Source organism: Drosophila simulans, chromosome 2R, assembly GCF_016746395.2.
Source record: "Drosophila simulans strain w501 chromosome 2R, Prin_Dsim_3.1, whole genome shotgun sequence".
Taxonomy (NCBI): domain Eukaryota; kingdom Metazoa; phylum Arthropoda; class Insecta; order Diptera; family Drosophilidae; genus Drosophila; species Drosophila simulans.
In genome coordinates this window covers 11,418,448-11,435,177 of record NC_052521.2, presented here as the reverse complement: position 1 = coordinate 11,435,177, position 16,730 = coordinate 11,418,448, and the positions used below count along the sequence as shown (strand labels likewise).

The window sequence follows — 16,730 nt, the reverse complement described above, 5'->3', positions numbered from 1 at the left end:
ATATATATTTAAAGATTTATGAAATGTTTGTGAAATTATTTTTAAATTTTATCTTAAGACTTTCTTACTATGGGCTAAAAAGCTCAGATCTGGCAACCTATTAGTTTCTAATCATATGTTATTGCTTACATGAAACTTTAGATATAAGTTTATTTAGACTTTAGCCAAAATTTACAACATATAACAATGTATAGCCTGTGAGTATTTATAAGGAGTTTGTTTTTGTATGTCTAAACCCTAATGCTTCCCACAGCAAGGAGGTGCTCCGGGCTCTTAACTGTCGAACGAGACCAGCTCTCATTTGCCGGCGTAACATTTCGGAGGAGCCTCCCAAGCAGGATAGTCCTTTTAAATGGCGAAAACCAATTGGCCAGCACACAGGAATCAATATATACAATCACGGCTTGCGGCAGAAGGTACCCCTAATCCTACCCAATCCCCAAATGGTCACCTGGTACACTTGCGGACCCACTGTTTACGACTCGGCGCACCTTGGTCATGCCAGCACCTACGTCAAGGTAGACATCCTGCAGCGCATTCTCCGCGATTACTTTAAAATCAATCTGGTGACAGCCATGAACATCACGGATGTTGACGACAAGATCATTAAGCGAGCCCAGCTCGCTGGACTTGACTGGCAGAAGATGGCGCGGGCTTATGAAGCGGAATTCCGTCAGGACATGTTGCGTCTCAATGTTCAGGCGGCAGATGTGCGCAGTCATGTGACCACCACCATGCCTGTCATTATTCAGTTCATCCAGCAGCTGATAGCCGAAAAGCAGGCTTACGTTACCCCGGATAACTCTGTTTACTTTGATGTCTCCAAAAGCAAGAACTATGGAAAGCTTCAAAACTTAGGCCTAAGCGAGGACAAATTGGACCCCATCAAACGAAACACTGCCGACTTTGCCTTATGGAAGGCGCGTAAAAGTGGCAGTGAGCCCACGTGGGCTGCACCCTGGGGTGGCGAGGGACGCCCCGGTTGGCACATCGAATGCAGCGCCATTGCAGGTCTATTCTTTGGCCGCCAGTTGGATATTCATGCCGGCGGCTTGGACTTGCGTTTTCCGCACCACGAAAACGAGGAGGCGCAGTGCTGTGCACGGTATAAAACTGACCAGTGGGTAAACTATTGGCTGCACACCGGACAACTTCATATGGTTGGAGATGCGCAGAAGATGTCAAAGTCCCTGGGCAACACGATCTCAGTGTCGGAGCTGCTGAAAAAGTACACCGCCGATGAGTTTCGAATGGCCTGCCTGCTGTCCAATTACCGCAATGCTATGCCTTATAGCGATCAGTTGATGCTGACGGCTCGCCAGACCCTGCAGCGGTTCAAAAACTTTCAGGCTGATCTAAGTGCTTATACCCAATTCCTAAAGCCTGTGCACTTGTTGGACGAGGGAGCGTTAAAGGCCCAACTGACTCATACAGTTACGGAATTCGATAATTGCCTTCGAGATGACTTTGATACCGCCCGAGCTATCAGTGTGCTAATGGATCAGATGAGCAGCATAAGTCGCTGCATAAATGAGCAGCAAGTGGACGCGCAGGAGGAGCCCGCCTACTGCATTGATCTGCTGTTGGCAGCTGGAAACTTCATAAACCGTGGCATAGTCACGTTTGGTCTATCGGAGTTGCAGGATAGAGAATCGTTGCAGGAAAAGGTTTCCTTTACGGATCATAGCATTGATCCCAATTTGCTTGTGAATGATGTGATAAACGTTCGGGGGAGAATGCGGGAAAGGGCCACCTCCGGAAATGTAAAGAACCCACAGCTTTTAGCTGCCTGTGATGAACTGCGGAGCCTGCTACAACAGCACGGCATTCAGGTCCGCGACCACAAGCAGGGCAGCTCCTGGGTGTTTGCCGTGTCCTGTGAAAAGCCAGATGATAAGAGCAAAAGTTCTGCCGAATAAAAGTTAATATATTATTCTTTGGATCGTTACTACATAAATGCATCTCTCATGCGTTGTCGGAAGGGTTGATCGGGCGCCACGGCGTGCTCCGCCTTGTACAGATCTTTAGTGATGAGGTAGTCCCGCACCAGCTTGAAGAAGGCCCCCATGCTGGTGAAGGCGACGAAGCTGATGGAGAGGACAAAGTGCCACTCGACGCTTTCTGCGCTTAGAGACCCTATTTCTACTAGTAGCACGGCAGCCTGGAGGATGGCCAATGTGGAATAAATTATGGTGGGATTGTGAAATAGTTTCTGCAAAAATTATGAATAAACAATGAACATACGATCTAACACCCCAGTTCTAAGATACTCACATAAAATCGAGCGTGGCTGGCGTTTCCCGGAGTGGCCACGGTAACCATGCCATGACTTCTGTACAGGCCCCCGTTGTGCTTTACCACGGTGCCGTGGTTGTAGGAGGAGTATTTCGACCAGGTGAGCGCACTGGCCGCTACTATTAGCTGCGAAGGCGCTGGCTCCCGGTCAATGCGCTGCCAGCAGCCCAAATGCAACGTAGCCCGATGTAATGTATCACTATACTTGGCAGGATACAGGAAAACGGCACACAGACTGAAAGCGCCCAGGCAAACAATGATGCAGTGCTGGGCTGCTCGGAGCACATTGTATTGGACACTAACAGCAAGACAGCAGGGCACTAGGCCAGTGTAGTATGCATTCACCATAGAGGTGAAGATGAGCTGCTTAAAACGCTTATTGAAGTCATGTCGGAGTGTCTCCACTTCGTCCCTTATGTTGACCGGATTCGTGGTGCAACTGTGGACCGGTAGGTCGTTGATATACACGCCCGGCAGCTCGAATCTGGTGCGCAGGAAGGGCTCAAGTTGGAAGCCGAAGATCAACAGGTAGATGACCACACTATAAAAGTGAATGTAGGAATATCTTTGGACCAAATCTACTTTTCATTCTTACGGATACGACAGGAAGAGAAGGAGAATGTATGTGTGCTGCTGGTATAGTTTCATAGCGCAGAAACCTAAGGATAGCTGAACAAGGCCTCCAAATCCGTACTTGATTCCCAGTCGGATAAGATGCCGGCTCTTCTCGTTTCCTTTCCTGATCTTCACCAGCAGCAAGCAGTAAATCAGTCTCCGCGTATTGAGTATGAGCAGTAGATAGCGCAGATAAGGATCGATCAGCTCGATGTTCTGGGTGCATAGATAGATTATGGATTAGTTTCCTTTTTGATACAGATGAGAAACCTCTGCAAACCCACCACCATGTGCCTGGTGTGCGCCTGTGGCAGCCACCAGTTGGTTCTGTAGATGTTGATGAACTGTACGATGGCCGAACCCATGGTGAAGGCGCACATGATGAGTTCGCTGAGCCACTCGGATGTGGTGGCGTGCTCCGGGAAGGGAATGTGCTTGGGCATCGCTGTGGCCGGCGTCTGGGATTGGCCCTGCTTGGTTGCCAGCAGGTGGGCGAAGGAATCATGTGTTTCGCTGGAGCTGCTGCCATCACTACTGCGTTCGTCGTAGGTCATATCGATTGGTTCAATTGCTCGTACCGGGAGCTACATTTAAATAAATTCAAGCGACAATGTTTTTGTGCGGGTGGAGGACCAAACTTTGCACCATTTACAGCACTTTTTCTGGCTCAAAAGTAGTGTTGAGCACCGCAGAATGTTTTGCGTTCATTAAAAATGGGCGACTCCTCAATATTTTTAACGGGGTAAAAGATACTTAAATTTAATTATTTTATTAATTTTCAGTTAAGGGGGTATAAAACCATAATATGCATGTATAAAACAGTAAACAAAGCTGCCATAACCCCTTCTGATTTAGCACCACGCCCATGACAACAGCTGACTACGCTTTGAACGTTAACCAACATTAAGCCGGCTGCTTGTTTAACAGCTGTCCAATGGTTTTGTAACTGGTCCACAAAATAATCAAAAATATAAATTAATATACCGCTGTATTCAAACGAAAATGATGCGCTACGAGGGCAACGAGAGGCTGGCCGATGAGACGGCGTGCGCGGGTGTGCGTGCGGATCTCAAGATGTGCCTCCTGGAGAGCGACTGCTGCAAAATGGGCAAGACGCCGCGCCAGTGCCTCCAGGACAACAACGTTCCACCTGAGTGTCAGGTGCTCCGCAACACCTTCTACGAGTGCAAGCGCTCCCTGGTGGGTCTCCTTTAATTATCAATTTTTCCCCAAGCTATCACATATACCCATCTTTCAGTTGGACAACCGACAGCGCTTTCGAGGTCGCAAGGGCTACTGAGGTTTAAACTTAAATTATATTTTTAAGCGCTTAAAATACAAAAAATTACAGACATAAACGGGCTTAGTCCATTAATTGCGACGTCGACGAACGCGAGAAATACGCCAGGCATTGGGCTCCTCGTACTTGTTGTACAGCGGCTCCAGGCGCTGATTCTTCTTGAATTTGCTCAGCTTCGTGGGGTCCGAGAAACGGAAGAAGGACGGAGCAAATTCCACCAACCATTTGGGATCGATCGTTGTTACTTCACGCATATACTCCTTGGTGGTCTGCACCAGCTCGTGATAGATGACCCACTCTGGCTGGCGATTGAAGAGAGCACTCGACGGATGGATGTAAACGACCTGTGAATCGACCAGGGTACGATATCCCTCCTGCGGATCCTTTTTCGCTGCATTGCGGAAGAATCCGGAGCAGATTGCCTTCTGAATGCGCACAGAGTTCTTTCCAGCGGATACGACATCCAATTTGTGCCTGTCCATGATTCCCAGCAGCTGCTTCCTCACATCCTGGCTGCGTTTCAGAGTTCGAATCTGTACGAAGTTTTCGTAGCACCAGGCATTTGAGAATTTGTTGTTCTTCCAACTGTTGTAAACGGCCAGCAGCGTCAGATGGTCACCTGTGCAGAAACGATCGTTAGTAATTGTTCCATGAATAGGAAAAGGATTCACTTACCTTCCGCCTGATTGAATTTGGCCTTTTTCTGATCCGCCAGTGCCTGCTTGTCCTTTGGCCTGTAAAACACGTTCTGCACACTGAGCATCGAAACAATAGTCAAAATCTCATCGGAGCACTGCAGAGCGACGGACATTATAAGCATCTTGGAGAGATTCGGCTCGAGGGGAAACTCCGCCATGCGTCTGCCCAGCCGAGTAAGCAGGCCTTCGTCATCCAGTGCTGATAGGGAATGAAGTTGCTCGAGCGCCATTACCAGCGATTCCACAGGCGGGGCGTCCATGAAATCAAAGTGCAGCAGATCGTTTATTCCCATTGTCTTTAGTTGCAGTACTGTTGTAGCGAGATTAGTACGCTGGATTTCCGGCACCGGAGTGGGCAGCATTTCATCTCGATACGCACGTTCCGTATAGAGACGGTACGTTTTTCCTGGGCCTGTACGTCCGGCTCTTCCCGCTCTTTGCTTTGCTGCCGCTTGTGAAATGGGAGTGACCACCAGCGAGTCCATGCCCGTTTTCGAGTTGTACACCTTCTGTTTCACGAAACCAGGATCTACCACATAAAAAATGCCATCGATTGTGAGCGAAGTTTCAGCAATATTGGTGGCTATAACAACCTTTCGGCTTCCAGCGGGCGCAGGATCAAATATACGCGTCTGCATTTCGGATGGCAGTGCGGAGTACACCGGCAGGATAATCAGCTCGGGGACATCCGGTCCCAAACTCTTCATTCGCTCGTACAAAATTTCGCAAGCCGTGTCGATTTCTTCCTGACCCGTGAGGAAGAGCAGAATGTCACCAGGAGGTTCGCGCAAATGGATTTGCATCACTGTAATCAGAGAAGCATCCAAATAGTCCGTCTCTGGTTCCTTGGTATATAAAACCTCCACGGGGAAAGTTCTTCCGGGAATTGTAAAGATTGGCGCCTTGAAGAAGTACTGCGAGAACTTCACCGCATCCAAGGTGGCTGATGTGACAATTAGCTTCAGTTCTGGTCGCTTTTGCACGGCTGTCTTGAGCAGGCCGAAGAGCACATCCGTATGGATTGTCCGTTCGTGAGCTTCATCCAACATAATGACCGAATAACTCTTTAGCTCCGCCTCCATTAGGCACTCACGGAGCAACATACCGTCAGTCATGTACTTAATTATGGTTTCTGGACTGGTGCAATCCTCGAAACGAATGGTGTAGCCAACCTCCTGGCCTAACCTGCAACCGTACTCCTCCGCCACACGCTTGGCCACCGACATGGCAGCCACTCTTCTGGGTTGGGTGCAGCCAATCTTTCCTCTAGCAGTGAATCCACATTCGCCCAAATACTGGGTGATCTGTGTGGTTTTTCCCGAACCAGTTTCTCCAATGACAATAAGGATCTGGTTGTCCGTGACCGCTTTGATCAGATCATCTCGCAGTTTGTATATGGGCAACGACTGTCGCTGCTCCACTAGCGTCAGATCTGTCTTCTTACCGAAGGAGGATTTCTTGCCGCCAATGACATGCTTTTTCCATTCTGGAACTTCAGGCGGAGCAGCAGCCATTCCTCGCATGTTGGCCGCCAGGCTGCGGCTCTCATCCTCCGGCAGTGGGTCTATCCAGTTCTTATTGAGGCTCGTTGGCATAGCTTCTATCTCTTGTTCGCGCTGCAACATCTTCTGCTCGCGACGCTCCTTAGACAAAGCCGACTGCATCATGGCAGCTTGAGCCAGTGAGCCATCGGGATTCTTTACAATTCTCACTGGAGACAGATCATGTAAGGCTCTACCGTGCCCGGAGAGGAAGGGTGGCTCCTCTTCCACAATCTCAATCTCGATATCGGCTTCGTCGTCTTCATCTTTCGGCAGTAGGCCTGTTTCCTCGTCGAAATCAGGCATCTCACTTCTGTCCAACACACCCGAACTAATCATTTGCTTGATTTCCCAGCGCTCGGGACTGGAGATCCTGGTCACACGTTTCCTGGACTCGTGCTCGTCACCTTCCATTCCATTGCCTTGCAGATTCAGCATTGATGTGCTGCTGCTAAAGGGGCCATCTGGATTTCGATCTCGTAGAGACTCATCGTCTTCTGGCGCGTGTGACAGTGGATTAAGATCCTTTCCAGAGTCCTGGTCCACCTCTTTCATTGACAAGGACACTTTTTGACCAGTTATTGACATTACCTTCACTTTAACAGTCTGATTCCGAGTGACTACCTCCGTTACATCTGTCACGCGTCCTTCTGCTCTTAGCTGTGAGATGTGTACTAAGCCTTCCCAGCGTTTTCGCAGTCCAAAAAGCTGTACGAAGCAACCAAACGGTACGATATTGGCTATCTTGCCGGAATAGATCTTGCCCGCCTCCGGATCATCGGTCATGGCGGCAGATGGTGGGGGCATCTTTTCACTGCAATCCCTCGAACGATCTCTCCTATCTCTCCGTTCTGTGGAACGAGATCGGCTTCGTCTTCGGCGTTCATGGTGATCTCTTGAGCTGGAACTCTTGTGGCGTCGCTCTCTGTCACGATCGCGATCCTCGCGAGACCTGCTTCTGCGGCGATTATCTCGGGATCTGCTTCGATGACGGCGTTCCTTGTCACGCGATCTGCTTCTGCGGCGATCAGAGTGTCTATCCTCCCGCGATCTACTTCGTCTTTTTGTGTCTCGATCCCTACTTCGGCGCTTGTGGCGATCCCTGGAACTGACTTCCTTGGGTGGTCTTACCAATGTGCCAGCCTCGCCAGGGGCCAGCGCTTCCAGCTCCATCATAGCTGCATCCACATCGCTCATATCGCTTTTTTTCTGCGTTTCGGAATGCTTCTCCGGTTTCGCCTTCACCTTCTCTTCGTCATCGCTCTCCTCCTTTTTGCTGTAGATGTCATTGGGCAAAGCAAGGCCGGGAAACATTTGCAGCAGTTGCGATTTCTTGTCTTCCTTCTTGTCGCCGCCAGTTTTCTCCTGGCTAGCGCCGCCAGGTCTACTGGGGCGCATAAGATTAATGATGCGCTGCAGGTTCTGGACCAGGGAGTCTGGGAATTCGGCGCCATTATCCAGCAGAGCCTTGCGAAATGTGTCATATGTGCGATTTTTGTTTTCTAAATCGATGATAAACTCGGCCAGGTCCTTGTCGTTGATGCCCAAGTGATTGTCTAACTCAGTGCAGATCTTCGAGACCAGCGAAAGGTACTCCAACTTCTGCAGCTCGTCCATGCCGTCAAAGAGTACTAATTCAGATACAATTTACAAAATTTGTGGAAATTTTAGAAAATTTCCCGCTGCAACAAAACGCGATCAGCTGTTTCTGCACGCAATGGTGTTGCCAGGCGCGTAAAAACAACTGAACGTGGTGGCAGCACTAGCCACAATCACTCGGTTTCGGACGCTACGCTTAATTTCGTCGCGTTTTTGTTGTTAAAACTAAAAATAATCTCTATTTTAATCAAAGATACATCTGAATATGTCTTCGTTCTTCGATTGCTTCAATGATTTTCTGCAGAGCGGCGGCAACTTAGTGCAAAATGTGTCCCAGGAGCAGGAACAGAAAATCGCGGACCAGGCACTGGACGGCGTCATAGAGCTAATGCCGCCAACCACCCCCACACCCAGCGAGAGTGTAAGTAACATCCTGGATAGAGGAGTAATTGCTCCACTTGCCCTACATCGAAGATATTCGTTTCGTTGGCGTTTTGTTGTGAAATAGAACAATTACTAGCGCGGGGCGTGAGGTTCGGGGTAGTCGCGGGGTTGCCAGATTGACATATACTTACATATGTGGCAAGGCCACGTTTGGCACGCCATATTTTGCTAGAAAGAAAATTCGCAGTTGTGTACTAGCAAATACCAGAAAATCAATAAGAATTGCTGGTAAAATTGGTTAATAACAGTGCGAATCGCGAGTGACTTTTGATTGGGCCGTAGGCTAGCGCGTTGGGGCATAACCAGCTGTTTCTTACCATCGCAAGCGCGACAACGGCGTAGAAAAGAAGAAGAACATTAATTTGGGGGTATCCAGTTAAACGCAATATTAATTATTTAAAATTAACTATGAAGGAATCGGGAAGTGCCAGCAAAAATCAGCCGCAGACCTCAGAGGCCAGAGGCTCGATTATAACCTACAGTCCCAGCAAATTTCTGACTAGCGTTGGAACAGGCAGAACGACATACAGCACACATACACACACAACAACAGCAATGTCGGCGGCGACAACCGCAACAAAAACAAACAATTCACCAATGGGCGGATCCAGTGCCGCTTATTATGTGGTAAAGGCCGGCTCCCTGGGCAGCGCTGCCTCCATGTCGGGTTGCATCAAAGTCAGTTCTCCGCCAAAGGCGCCGCCGATGGCTAAGTCGCCCGCCCTGGTCGTTACATCGCCGTGCACGCCAACAGAGAGTGTAATGTTTAAACTAAAGGCATCATATCACCCACTAACCAGCACTGCATGCGCCCTAAGATCCTCAACCGAATCACTCACCTCACTAATGTACCGTTTTGCCTATATTAAACACTAATTAATGCTTTTGTCCTTTAGTCCAGTACCATATCGGCGCCAAGTGAATCCTCCTTTAGCGAGAAAATGGAGCACAGCTATATGCGAGATACGCCAGTGCGCAGCGATGTTCACAACGGCCTCACGCCCGCTAGGAACATTCTGGTCCGCCATCCGCCACAGTGTTCCAGTTGCCACACATATCCGCCGCAGCACGAGGAGCTGTCAGAGATTCATCAGGCCCATGTGCCGCCCTATGATGAGGTAGTCGCTAAGGAGGCAATGAATGAATGCGCTCGTATTGCAAAATACGTAAAGAACAACAATTCGGATGAGCAAGATTGGGTTGCTCGCGTTAATAAGTAAGTTCTCGACCGTAGTCAATAGAAAGGCTTTACCATTCAACAACTCCCATTCACACAGATTTAATTGGACGCCCATGCAGGAGATGGTTTTCGAAAAGGTCTGCTCAATTCTGGACCAGGATCAGTTGGCACGCTTGGCCAACGACAAACGCCAGCACGAGCCTATCCATCGTCGCATAAGCTCGGATAAATCCGCATCCAGGTTTCGCAAACTTCTGGCCAGCGTGTCTTGGGAGTCACGCATTACGCAGTGGATTCATGCTCTGCTCATGGAGCACTTGTCGCCTTCGTATATGGCCTCTTATCTGGAAATTCTGCAGACTCTGAAGACCAAGTTGCCCACTTTAGTGGACAAGATGCTGTTTGGTAGACCAATAAATAGTAGTCAGGAACTGCTGGCACCGGTGATGAAAAAACGATGGGAACCAAATATCATGCCCAAGTCTCGTCAGCTCACGCATAACGCCATCATGGTGGTGCTGCCCAACATGCCGACCACTGGAACAGTTTCGGACCGCATGCAGAAGTGGTACCAGTCGTTGTCTACTATCACTCAGGTGGTTCAGATCTCGCTGCCGAATACAAGTAGGTTTACTAGCAGAGCTATCTAGATTATCTTATTTAACCATTTCACTTTTATAGACAACAGAATTGGGAATCAGAATCTGGACCATGTGGCCGAAACCATTGTGTCTCTCACACGCGTCAAAATTAATGAATTGCGCACAGAAAACCCCAGTCGTGGGATCATACTGGTTGGATTTAACGCTGGAGCTGCCTTTGCTCTACAGGTTGCTCTATCGGAGAGCGTTGCCTGTGTGGTTTGCATGGGATTTGCTTACAACACAATACGTGGGCCACGCGGAACCCCCGATGATCGCATGTTGGACATAAAAGCGCCGATACTCTTTGTCATCGGCCAAAATTCGGCACGCACAAGTCAGGAGGAAATGGAAGGGTTACGCGAACGAATGCAGTCCGAATCTTCGATGGTCGTCGTGGGTAGTGCAGATGATGCACTGCGTGTGCCTAAGAGCAAGCGGCGAATAGAAGGCGTTACACAGTCGATGGTTGATTACATGGTTGTCGTAAGTTTAAAATAGAATATTTGTAATGAAAAAACTGTATCTATTTATGTTATAAATGGCAGGATGAAATCTTCGAGTTTGTGACCAAAACGCTAAGCAATCCACCTGGACCGCGCATGCCCACATCTTTAATGCATCAGCAGGGCTACCAGCGACTGCAAAAGCAGTCATCTCACATCCTGGCCGATGGAAATGCAAACAAGGCGATTCAGCAGATGCGTAAGCGAAAGATGGACGGTGGTTTAGACGACTCAATGGGTCAGCCTTCCAAAACAAAGTTTGTCCCTCACAGTATGTATCAGTTATCCAAAGTTAGAGCATTAGATCGTCATAACCTTATCATCATACCATCCATCCCGCATGTTAACTCACTAACCACTTAATCATAACGTTCCCAATCAAAATTGATCCTTCAACGAAGATCGCGTCCACAAGCCGAAGCCACCGCGCCTCATTGATCCGTTTGCTGTGAAGCGAAAGGGTAAATTCATCTCGGGTCTTCCTCTATTGCCACTTGTTGGCTGCCTCCCCCGATTCATCAACTAACATTCTTACCCCTCCCCCCAGTTGGAAGACCCCGAACACGCCCCCTTCCCAATGTCGGTGGCTCGGCACGCTCTGTTAGCCAAAAAGGTGCACCTCATCCCGACAAACCAAAACTGAGCGGCGAAGAACCTAACCAATCCATTGAATTCATACTAGATGATGCCCAGGACTATGGAGATGCCCAAACCACTGCAGGTGGGTCAGCAAGCCTGCCAAAGGTGATAACTCCCCCCGGTGTTTTGGGAAAACAACTGCCGCCCGTCAATCTCGTAGCTGGCACCAAGATTAAGATGATTCCATCCAGCCAGTTCGTTCAAATCAAATCGCTACCGTCACAGGGCAAACTCATCAACTACACGCTGAACAAACCGAGTGTCGGGACAAGCAACACTGCCACCATTGGCAGCATGGTAAAGACCCTACCATGCTCATCCGTTGGTGGCCAGCAGATCATCACCTTAAAAACGCCCTCGGGACAAACGCAGCAGTTTGCAACAGCAACCACGTCAACAGGTTCACCTGGTTCATCGACATCAACAGCAACGGGACAGCAAAAGTACACAGTTTTTAAGAACTCCAACGGCATGACCATGCTACATCTCACCAAAGGCTCTCCCACTGCAGCTTCTAGCAGCGGCTCTTCGAATATGGATTTGTCCAACATTATCGATATGCCCATTGTTTTTGCGGATAACGAAGGCAACATTCCCGAGCAGCAACAGGCGGACAAGGAAATTAAACCAGGTGCGTTAAGTGTTATGGTTTATATACTAGATTTTAATTAAACATTTTTCGTAGCCCCCATTCGAAGTGCCAATAAGAGCCCGTTGATCATCAGTCAGAAAATCATTAAGGAGGCAAATAAGCCCCCGGGCATGGTTACCAGTGGCAGCATTACTGGCGTCAACAAGCCGGGAAATATTGTGCTGAACAAAGGCCTTCAGCAATTGCTAAATTCATCGCCCGGGGGAGCACTTGCCACTCAGAATAAAGTTGTGTACCTCAACCGGAGTACAATTAAGCCAATGGGAAATATAGCGCCTGGTGCTCTTCGTGTTCCTATAAGGATTGTGAACACCCCGAAGACCGGAGGTGCCGTGACGACCACAGCATCCAGTAGTCCCATTATGGTTGATCCAGCCACAGGATCCAAGGTTGCCAAAACCGTCAATGTGCAGACAATCAAGCCAAGTGGTTCTGTTCTGGCTCAAGGCACCATCCGTCAAGCGGGCAACGTGGGCACAAAGAGCTACATTCAGATGATCAATACCGCACCGGGTGCGTCCAAAACAGTTGCTGGCGACGGCAAAGGTTCTGTACGAAATATCTACTTTAAATCGGCAACCGGACTCAAGCAGCTGCCAGTGCAGATGCTGGGCAATCGTATCCCGGGTGGCTCCGTCATTTCGTCAACCGCATCAGCATCTTCTGGAACTCCTGGCTTGCGGCGAGTGGTCAACATTGGGCCCGTTTCCAAGGTGACGGCCACGTCGACAACATCATCTTCGATAGCTACTCCTTTAAACCATAACAAAATGTAGAATTGGACAATGTTTTAATTGTGTGCCTGATACATTTTCGTACTTAGCCGATAGCTTTGTAAATATGTTAAGCCATTAATTAATTAGTGATTAAGGGGTCTTGTATTAACATCTTTCCTCAATTTCAAGGATTGCACTTTCGTTCAAATAAAGAACAATGTAAGTCGACAAAAAGTTTATTTTGAGTTCTGGGAATTCGGAGAACGCTTCGCTTGCAAACCTGTGCGAATTCCATGTCTGGGTTTTGGGTTACCATAAAATGGCTTGATTTGATATATGTTGGCTGGTCCTATGCTGCAGAGCGACGGAGCAGCACAGGAAGCAGCAGCGGCGTGGGAAAAGTATTCAAATGCTTTGGCTCATAGTGCGTTGGTCCAAGATTTCTCTGCCTTTATGTAATCCACAATTGTGTGTTCACACGGCTGCACTGCGACCAGTGCTGCTCAAACTGTATTCTGATGACTGATATTTTGCTTAGAATTGCAATTCGTAGCTCGCTGCCGGCAGCTTGGAAAAAAGGCTAGAGTTTCATTGAAGTTTCACGGGCAAGTGTATGGATGGTCCTACACATACTTGTGTCTAAATACATATATATATATATATTATATATGTACATAGATATGTGGGTTTCTTGTTAAATGCCTCTGTAGTTTGTGTAGTACACTTTAACCCATTTAAAGTATATTCTTATATATGATGTATATTTCGGAAAACTAATTTAAAATCTTGTATCTCTTATTATTATTATTTTTTTTTATATATCTTTACAAAATATTTTATTATTAAAGTGCACCCAATAAGTTGGTATTATTTGAACTATAAAATATCTTTTTTTTATAAATATTTATCATAGTTTTTTAATTTAATATGTGCATATTTAATAAGCCGTTTTTTTGGCATTAATGGGTTAAGTGCCCTTTTTGACAAGTCAGCAAATTGCAAAGCGAAGCTCTCTCAAAAGCCAAAGAATATTTTCGCGGATCCCAAATGAGCCGCTTGCGCAGATTTTGAGTTTTACTTGTGATTTCTTATTTGCTTTAGTATCAGTCATATATATTTTATTACATCGTATGTACAGTCCGAAATCGTGCATATATATAAACACAATTATGTGTAGCTCTGTATTTTTGAGGCGTCAAGGGTAATACGGACATTTCGAACTGCTTGGAACTTCAGTAGCGCGACAAACGTGATCACGAGCAGATCGTCAAGGATTACAAAGTGCTGAAAGGATAGTGAAAGGATTCAATTGTTTGGTTCAACCAGAGTGTTCAAGGATAATACAGTGCAAACGAAAGGATATAATTGGGTGATTCAAAACAAGGTTGTTGCTAAAATATAATAACTTTTAAACCCACTACTTTTGACATAATTATTTCAAAACTTTAGAGATACAAGTTCATAGGTTCATTAAGAGTGGAATCTGCATACATATATCGAAAAAAATCTCCTACGATTTTTGCATACTTTTCCAACTTTTCAGGTGCCAAAAAAATGTTAAATATTTCCCTGGTCATTTCCCAGCGACTTACGCAATTGGAAAATTATGTGGAGAGTCAGCCGGGCGATTCGCAGACACAGTAAATCGCCAAATGCCAAGACCCAAATCGAATTTGATTTAAAAATGTCTTTAGCCGGCTGCTGGTTGCATTCGCAATGCAATTTCGGTTGCAGTCTCGCTTCGCTTACCACCTGCCGGGAGCATTTGGCCCATACCTTTAACTTTGGTTTCTTTTTTTTTTTATTCACTCTGGTCTTAATTTGTGGCAATTTGTCGGACCAGAAACCCACTGGGCCAGCAGCAGCCAGCATGTGCGTTTGTTTATGGATTATTATTATTATTTTGTGTTTAGCCTAATTTCTGCGGCAAGATTGTTGCACATTTGGTGGCCTTTGATAACCAGGCTGTTCACCCATAATTTATTGCTTTAAAATTTAAAATTCATATTCTTAGATTATTATGTATTATATAGTAATCTAATGGTTCATAAAGTCAAAGTGCATATAAATTTTAGATTTATGCACTACTCAAAATACAAGGAGCAAAAACTCTTTCACTGTGCTGCTAAAACTGTAATCCTAGTAATAAAACTCGGCTTCCAAATCCTTTCATGAAATTCGTCGTGCTTCACTCAACTTTTTCCATTCCACTCCCTTTTTTTTGAGGGAATATTCAACATCCTGGTAAAGGACACCGCAAATCCTTCACACAAATCCCCTGCACAAATACTAATAAGCGCGGTTATTCAAGCGAAAAGCTGTCCGAAAAGTGGGCGGAAAAGCTGCACTTTTGATTTCGCATACTCCGGGCAGAAGGAAAATGAGAGTGGGTGCAAATGCTGATAGTTGCCCTTACAATTGCAACCCACTCCCCACCCCCCTCTCTCACTGAAGTTGCACATTAAATAACGCTTAATAACATGCAAATGATGTGAAAGTGCGCGGCGGAAAAGCGCGGGGAAAATGGCGAATGCCACTTGCATTGCAAACTGGCTGACTCCCACCGCCCATTTTCCACCCACTCCATCTGTGCTCCTCCATTTATTCAATGTGTGTCTGGCACTTTCAATATTTTTTTCCAGGGCAAACACTCGCCGGAAAAGAAGGAAAATCAGCAGGAGGAAAATTGATTGCGCCAGAAAGGAAAAAGTGGCCAAGAAATTCTGTGCTTTTTTCGCAAATTATTATCTGTCTGTCATTTTTTATTACAGACATCAGGTGCAGAAAGATGTAACTTTTTAAATTATTTATTTATTTTCTAGATCTTTAAAATTAAGATTTCTAGGGACTCAAGATACTTAGTAAAAAATACTATAATTTTTTATTTTCCAGCATTTTATTTAAGTACATAAATTCCGGGAATCGGCCACTACCTTGCAGTCACGTGATGAAAAGACACTGGTGACACTGATCCGGATTTGGTAGTTGACAAATCCTCCATGCCGAGATAAGTTTCATTTTGCGTCTTTTGAATTCGAATAGTTCATGTGATGTGACGTAGTGGAACATACCTGAAATTGCAAGCAACACGAAGTGAAATGATTATTTAAGTTAATACTGATTAAAGGTGATTATTTTAATGGATTAGTTAACTTAAGAATAATAAAAACTGGTTATTTGCGCATCTACTCCCATTTGCTTTGAAGTTTTTAATGCATTTTATATGTTTTTGCGGTCCATATTATAGTTTATTTCCACTTTCTTTTGGTTGTAAAATAAAAAGAAGCTTTTTTGTCATTGTCCAGCTAAAACGACTTACTAAAAGTTTGCAAAGTTCCGTGAAACTGCCAGGAAACTGACTTTGCATTATAGTATTTTGTCGCCTCCTTGGTCACCTGTCGCCACCCACCGTTCCTTGAGTCTTATTCCATCTCATGTCGCTGTCTTGCGGGAATTGTGTTGGCCAAAAGTTTGTCACGTTAAAGGAGCCACAACGGTGGCAGAAGGAAGCCCCCAGATCCACCAGCCACCACCCACCAGTCACCACCCCCTTCCACGCGACAGGACAACCTTGAAGCATGTGCTATTTTTAGCAACAACAAAGGTGGAGGAGATCCCAGAGCAAGAGCAAGGATGCGGCTCCCCAAGGATTTGTTAGCCAGCTCGCCGGAATGGAATATTATGAATTACAATTTTCTCAGGTCGCGTAATTCGTGTAAGTGCTGAAATAGCAACAAAAAAAGAAGGGGAGTGCTGTGGAGAAGTGGAGCGGGAAAAGGAAGATGATGGGAAAAAGCTGGTTTTCTGGCCAACAGGCGACTGTTTACAGCTTTCAGCTGGGCCAAAACAAGAATTTATCGCTTAATTCCGTTTCTGGCTGTTGCTCTCCGTCTGCGAAATACTT

General features: G+C 46.5%; 5 protein-coding genes and 1 long non-coding RNA gene across 15 annotated transcripts; 3 read left to right on the top strand and 3 right to left on the bottom strand.

The window, feature by feature from the left end:
* Positions 1-39: 39 nt before the first annotated feature.
* Positions 40-1,933, top strand: LOC27208918 (probable cysteine--tRNA ligase, mitochondrial). The gene is made up of 2 exons (XM_016184454.3): positions 40-197; positions 254-1,933. Exons 1-2 carry the CDS (start codon positions 187-189, stop codon positions 1,917-1,919), a joined length of 1,677 nt encoding a protein of 558 aa, XP_016027545.1. The 5' UTR covers positions 40-186; the 3' UTR covers positions 1,920-1,933.
* Positions 1,907-3,579, bottom strand: LOC6734435 (transmembrane protein 39A-A). The gene is made up of 4 exons (XM_002081419.4): positions 3,195-3,579; positions 2,891-3,126; positions 2,275-2,836; positions 1,907-2,212 (listed from the first exon to the last, which is right to left on the bottom strand). Exons 1-4 carry the CDS (start codon positions 3,462-3,464, stop codon positions 1,949-1,951), a joined length of 1,332 nt encoding a protein of 443 aa, XP_002081455.2. The 5' UTR covers positions 3,465-3,579; the 3' UTR covers positions 1,907-1,948.
* Positions 3,580-3,782: 203 nt separating this feature from the next.
* Positions 3,783-4,268, top strand: LOC27207294 (cytochrome c oxidase assembly factor 5). Its single transcript, XM_016183010.3, has 2 exons — positions 3,783-4,110; positions 4,169-4,268. The coding sequence occupies exons 1-2, from the start codon at positions 3,913-3,915 to the stop codon at positions 4,208-4,210; spliced, it is 240 nt and encodes a 79-aa protein (XP_016027544.1). The 5' UTR covers positions 3,783-3,912; the 3' UTR covers positions 4,211-4,268.
* On the bottom strand, positions 4,208-8,072 carry LOC27206810 (ATP-dependent RNA helicase DHX8). Its single transcript, XM_016182609.3, has 2 exons — positions 4,886-8,072; positions 4,208-4,829 (listed from the first exon to the last, which is right to left on the bottom strand). The coding sequence occupies exons 1-2, from the start codon at positions 8,064-8,066 to the stop codon at positions 4,282-4,284; spliced, it is 3,729 nt and encodes a 1,242-aa protein (XP_016027543.2). The 5' UTR covers positions 8,067-8,072; the 3' UTR covers positions 4,208-4,281.
* Positions 8,073-8,313: 241 nt separating this feature from the next.
* On the top strand, positions 8,314-13,054 carry LOC6739430 (KAT8 regulatory NSL complex subunit 3). 9 transcript variants are annotated; one of them, XM_016172114.3, is made up of 9 exons: positions 8,314-8,469; positions 8,907-9,251; positions 9,389-9,708; positions 9,770-10,296; positions 10,354-10,799; positions 10,862-11,090; positions 11,221-11,280; positions 11,367-12,089; positions 12,144-13,054. In XM_016172114.3, exons 1-9 carry the CDS (start codon positions 8,314-8,316, stop codon positions 12,884-12,886), a joined length of 3,549 nt encoding a protein of 1,182 aa, XP_016027532.1. In that variant the 3' UTR covers positions 12,887-13,054. The 9 variants fall into 9 exon arrangements, with proteins under 9 accessions (XP_016027532.1, XP_039147528.1, XP_016027538.1 ...); XM_039291594.2 differs by lacking the exon at positions 8,907-9,251; XM_016172120.3 differs by lacking the exon at positions 11,221-11,280 and having other exon boundaries at positions 11,502-12,089.
* An 856-nt stretch (positions 13,055-13,910) lies between these two features.
* Positions 13,911-16,525, bottom strand: LOC120284396. Of its 2 annotated transcripts, XR_006541563.1 has the most exons (3): positions 16,222-16,525; positions 15,760-15,897; positions 13,911-14,110 (listed from the first exon to the last, which is right to left on the bottom strand). It is a non-coding gene; the product is annotated as an uncharacterized LOC120284396 (long non-coding RNA). The 2 variants fall into 2 exon arrangements; XR_005543611.2 differs by having other exon boundaries at positions 15,760-16,525.
* Between the last annotated feature and the right edge of the window lie 205 nt (positions 16,526-16,730).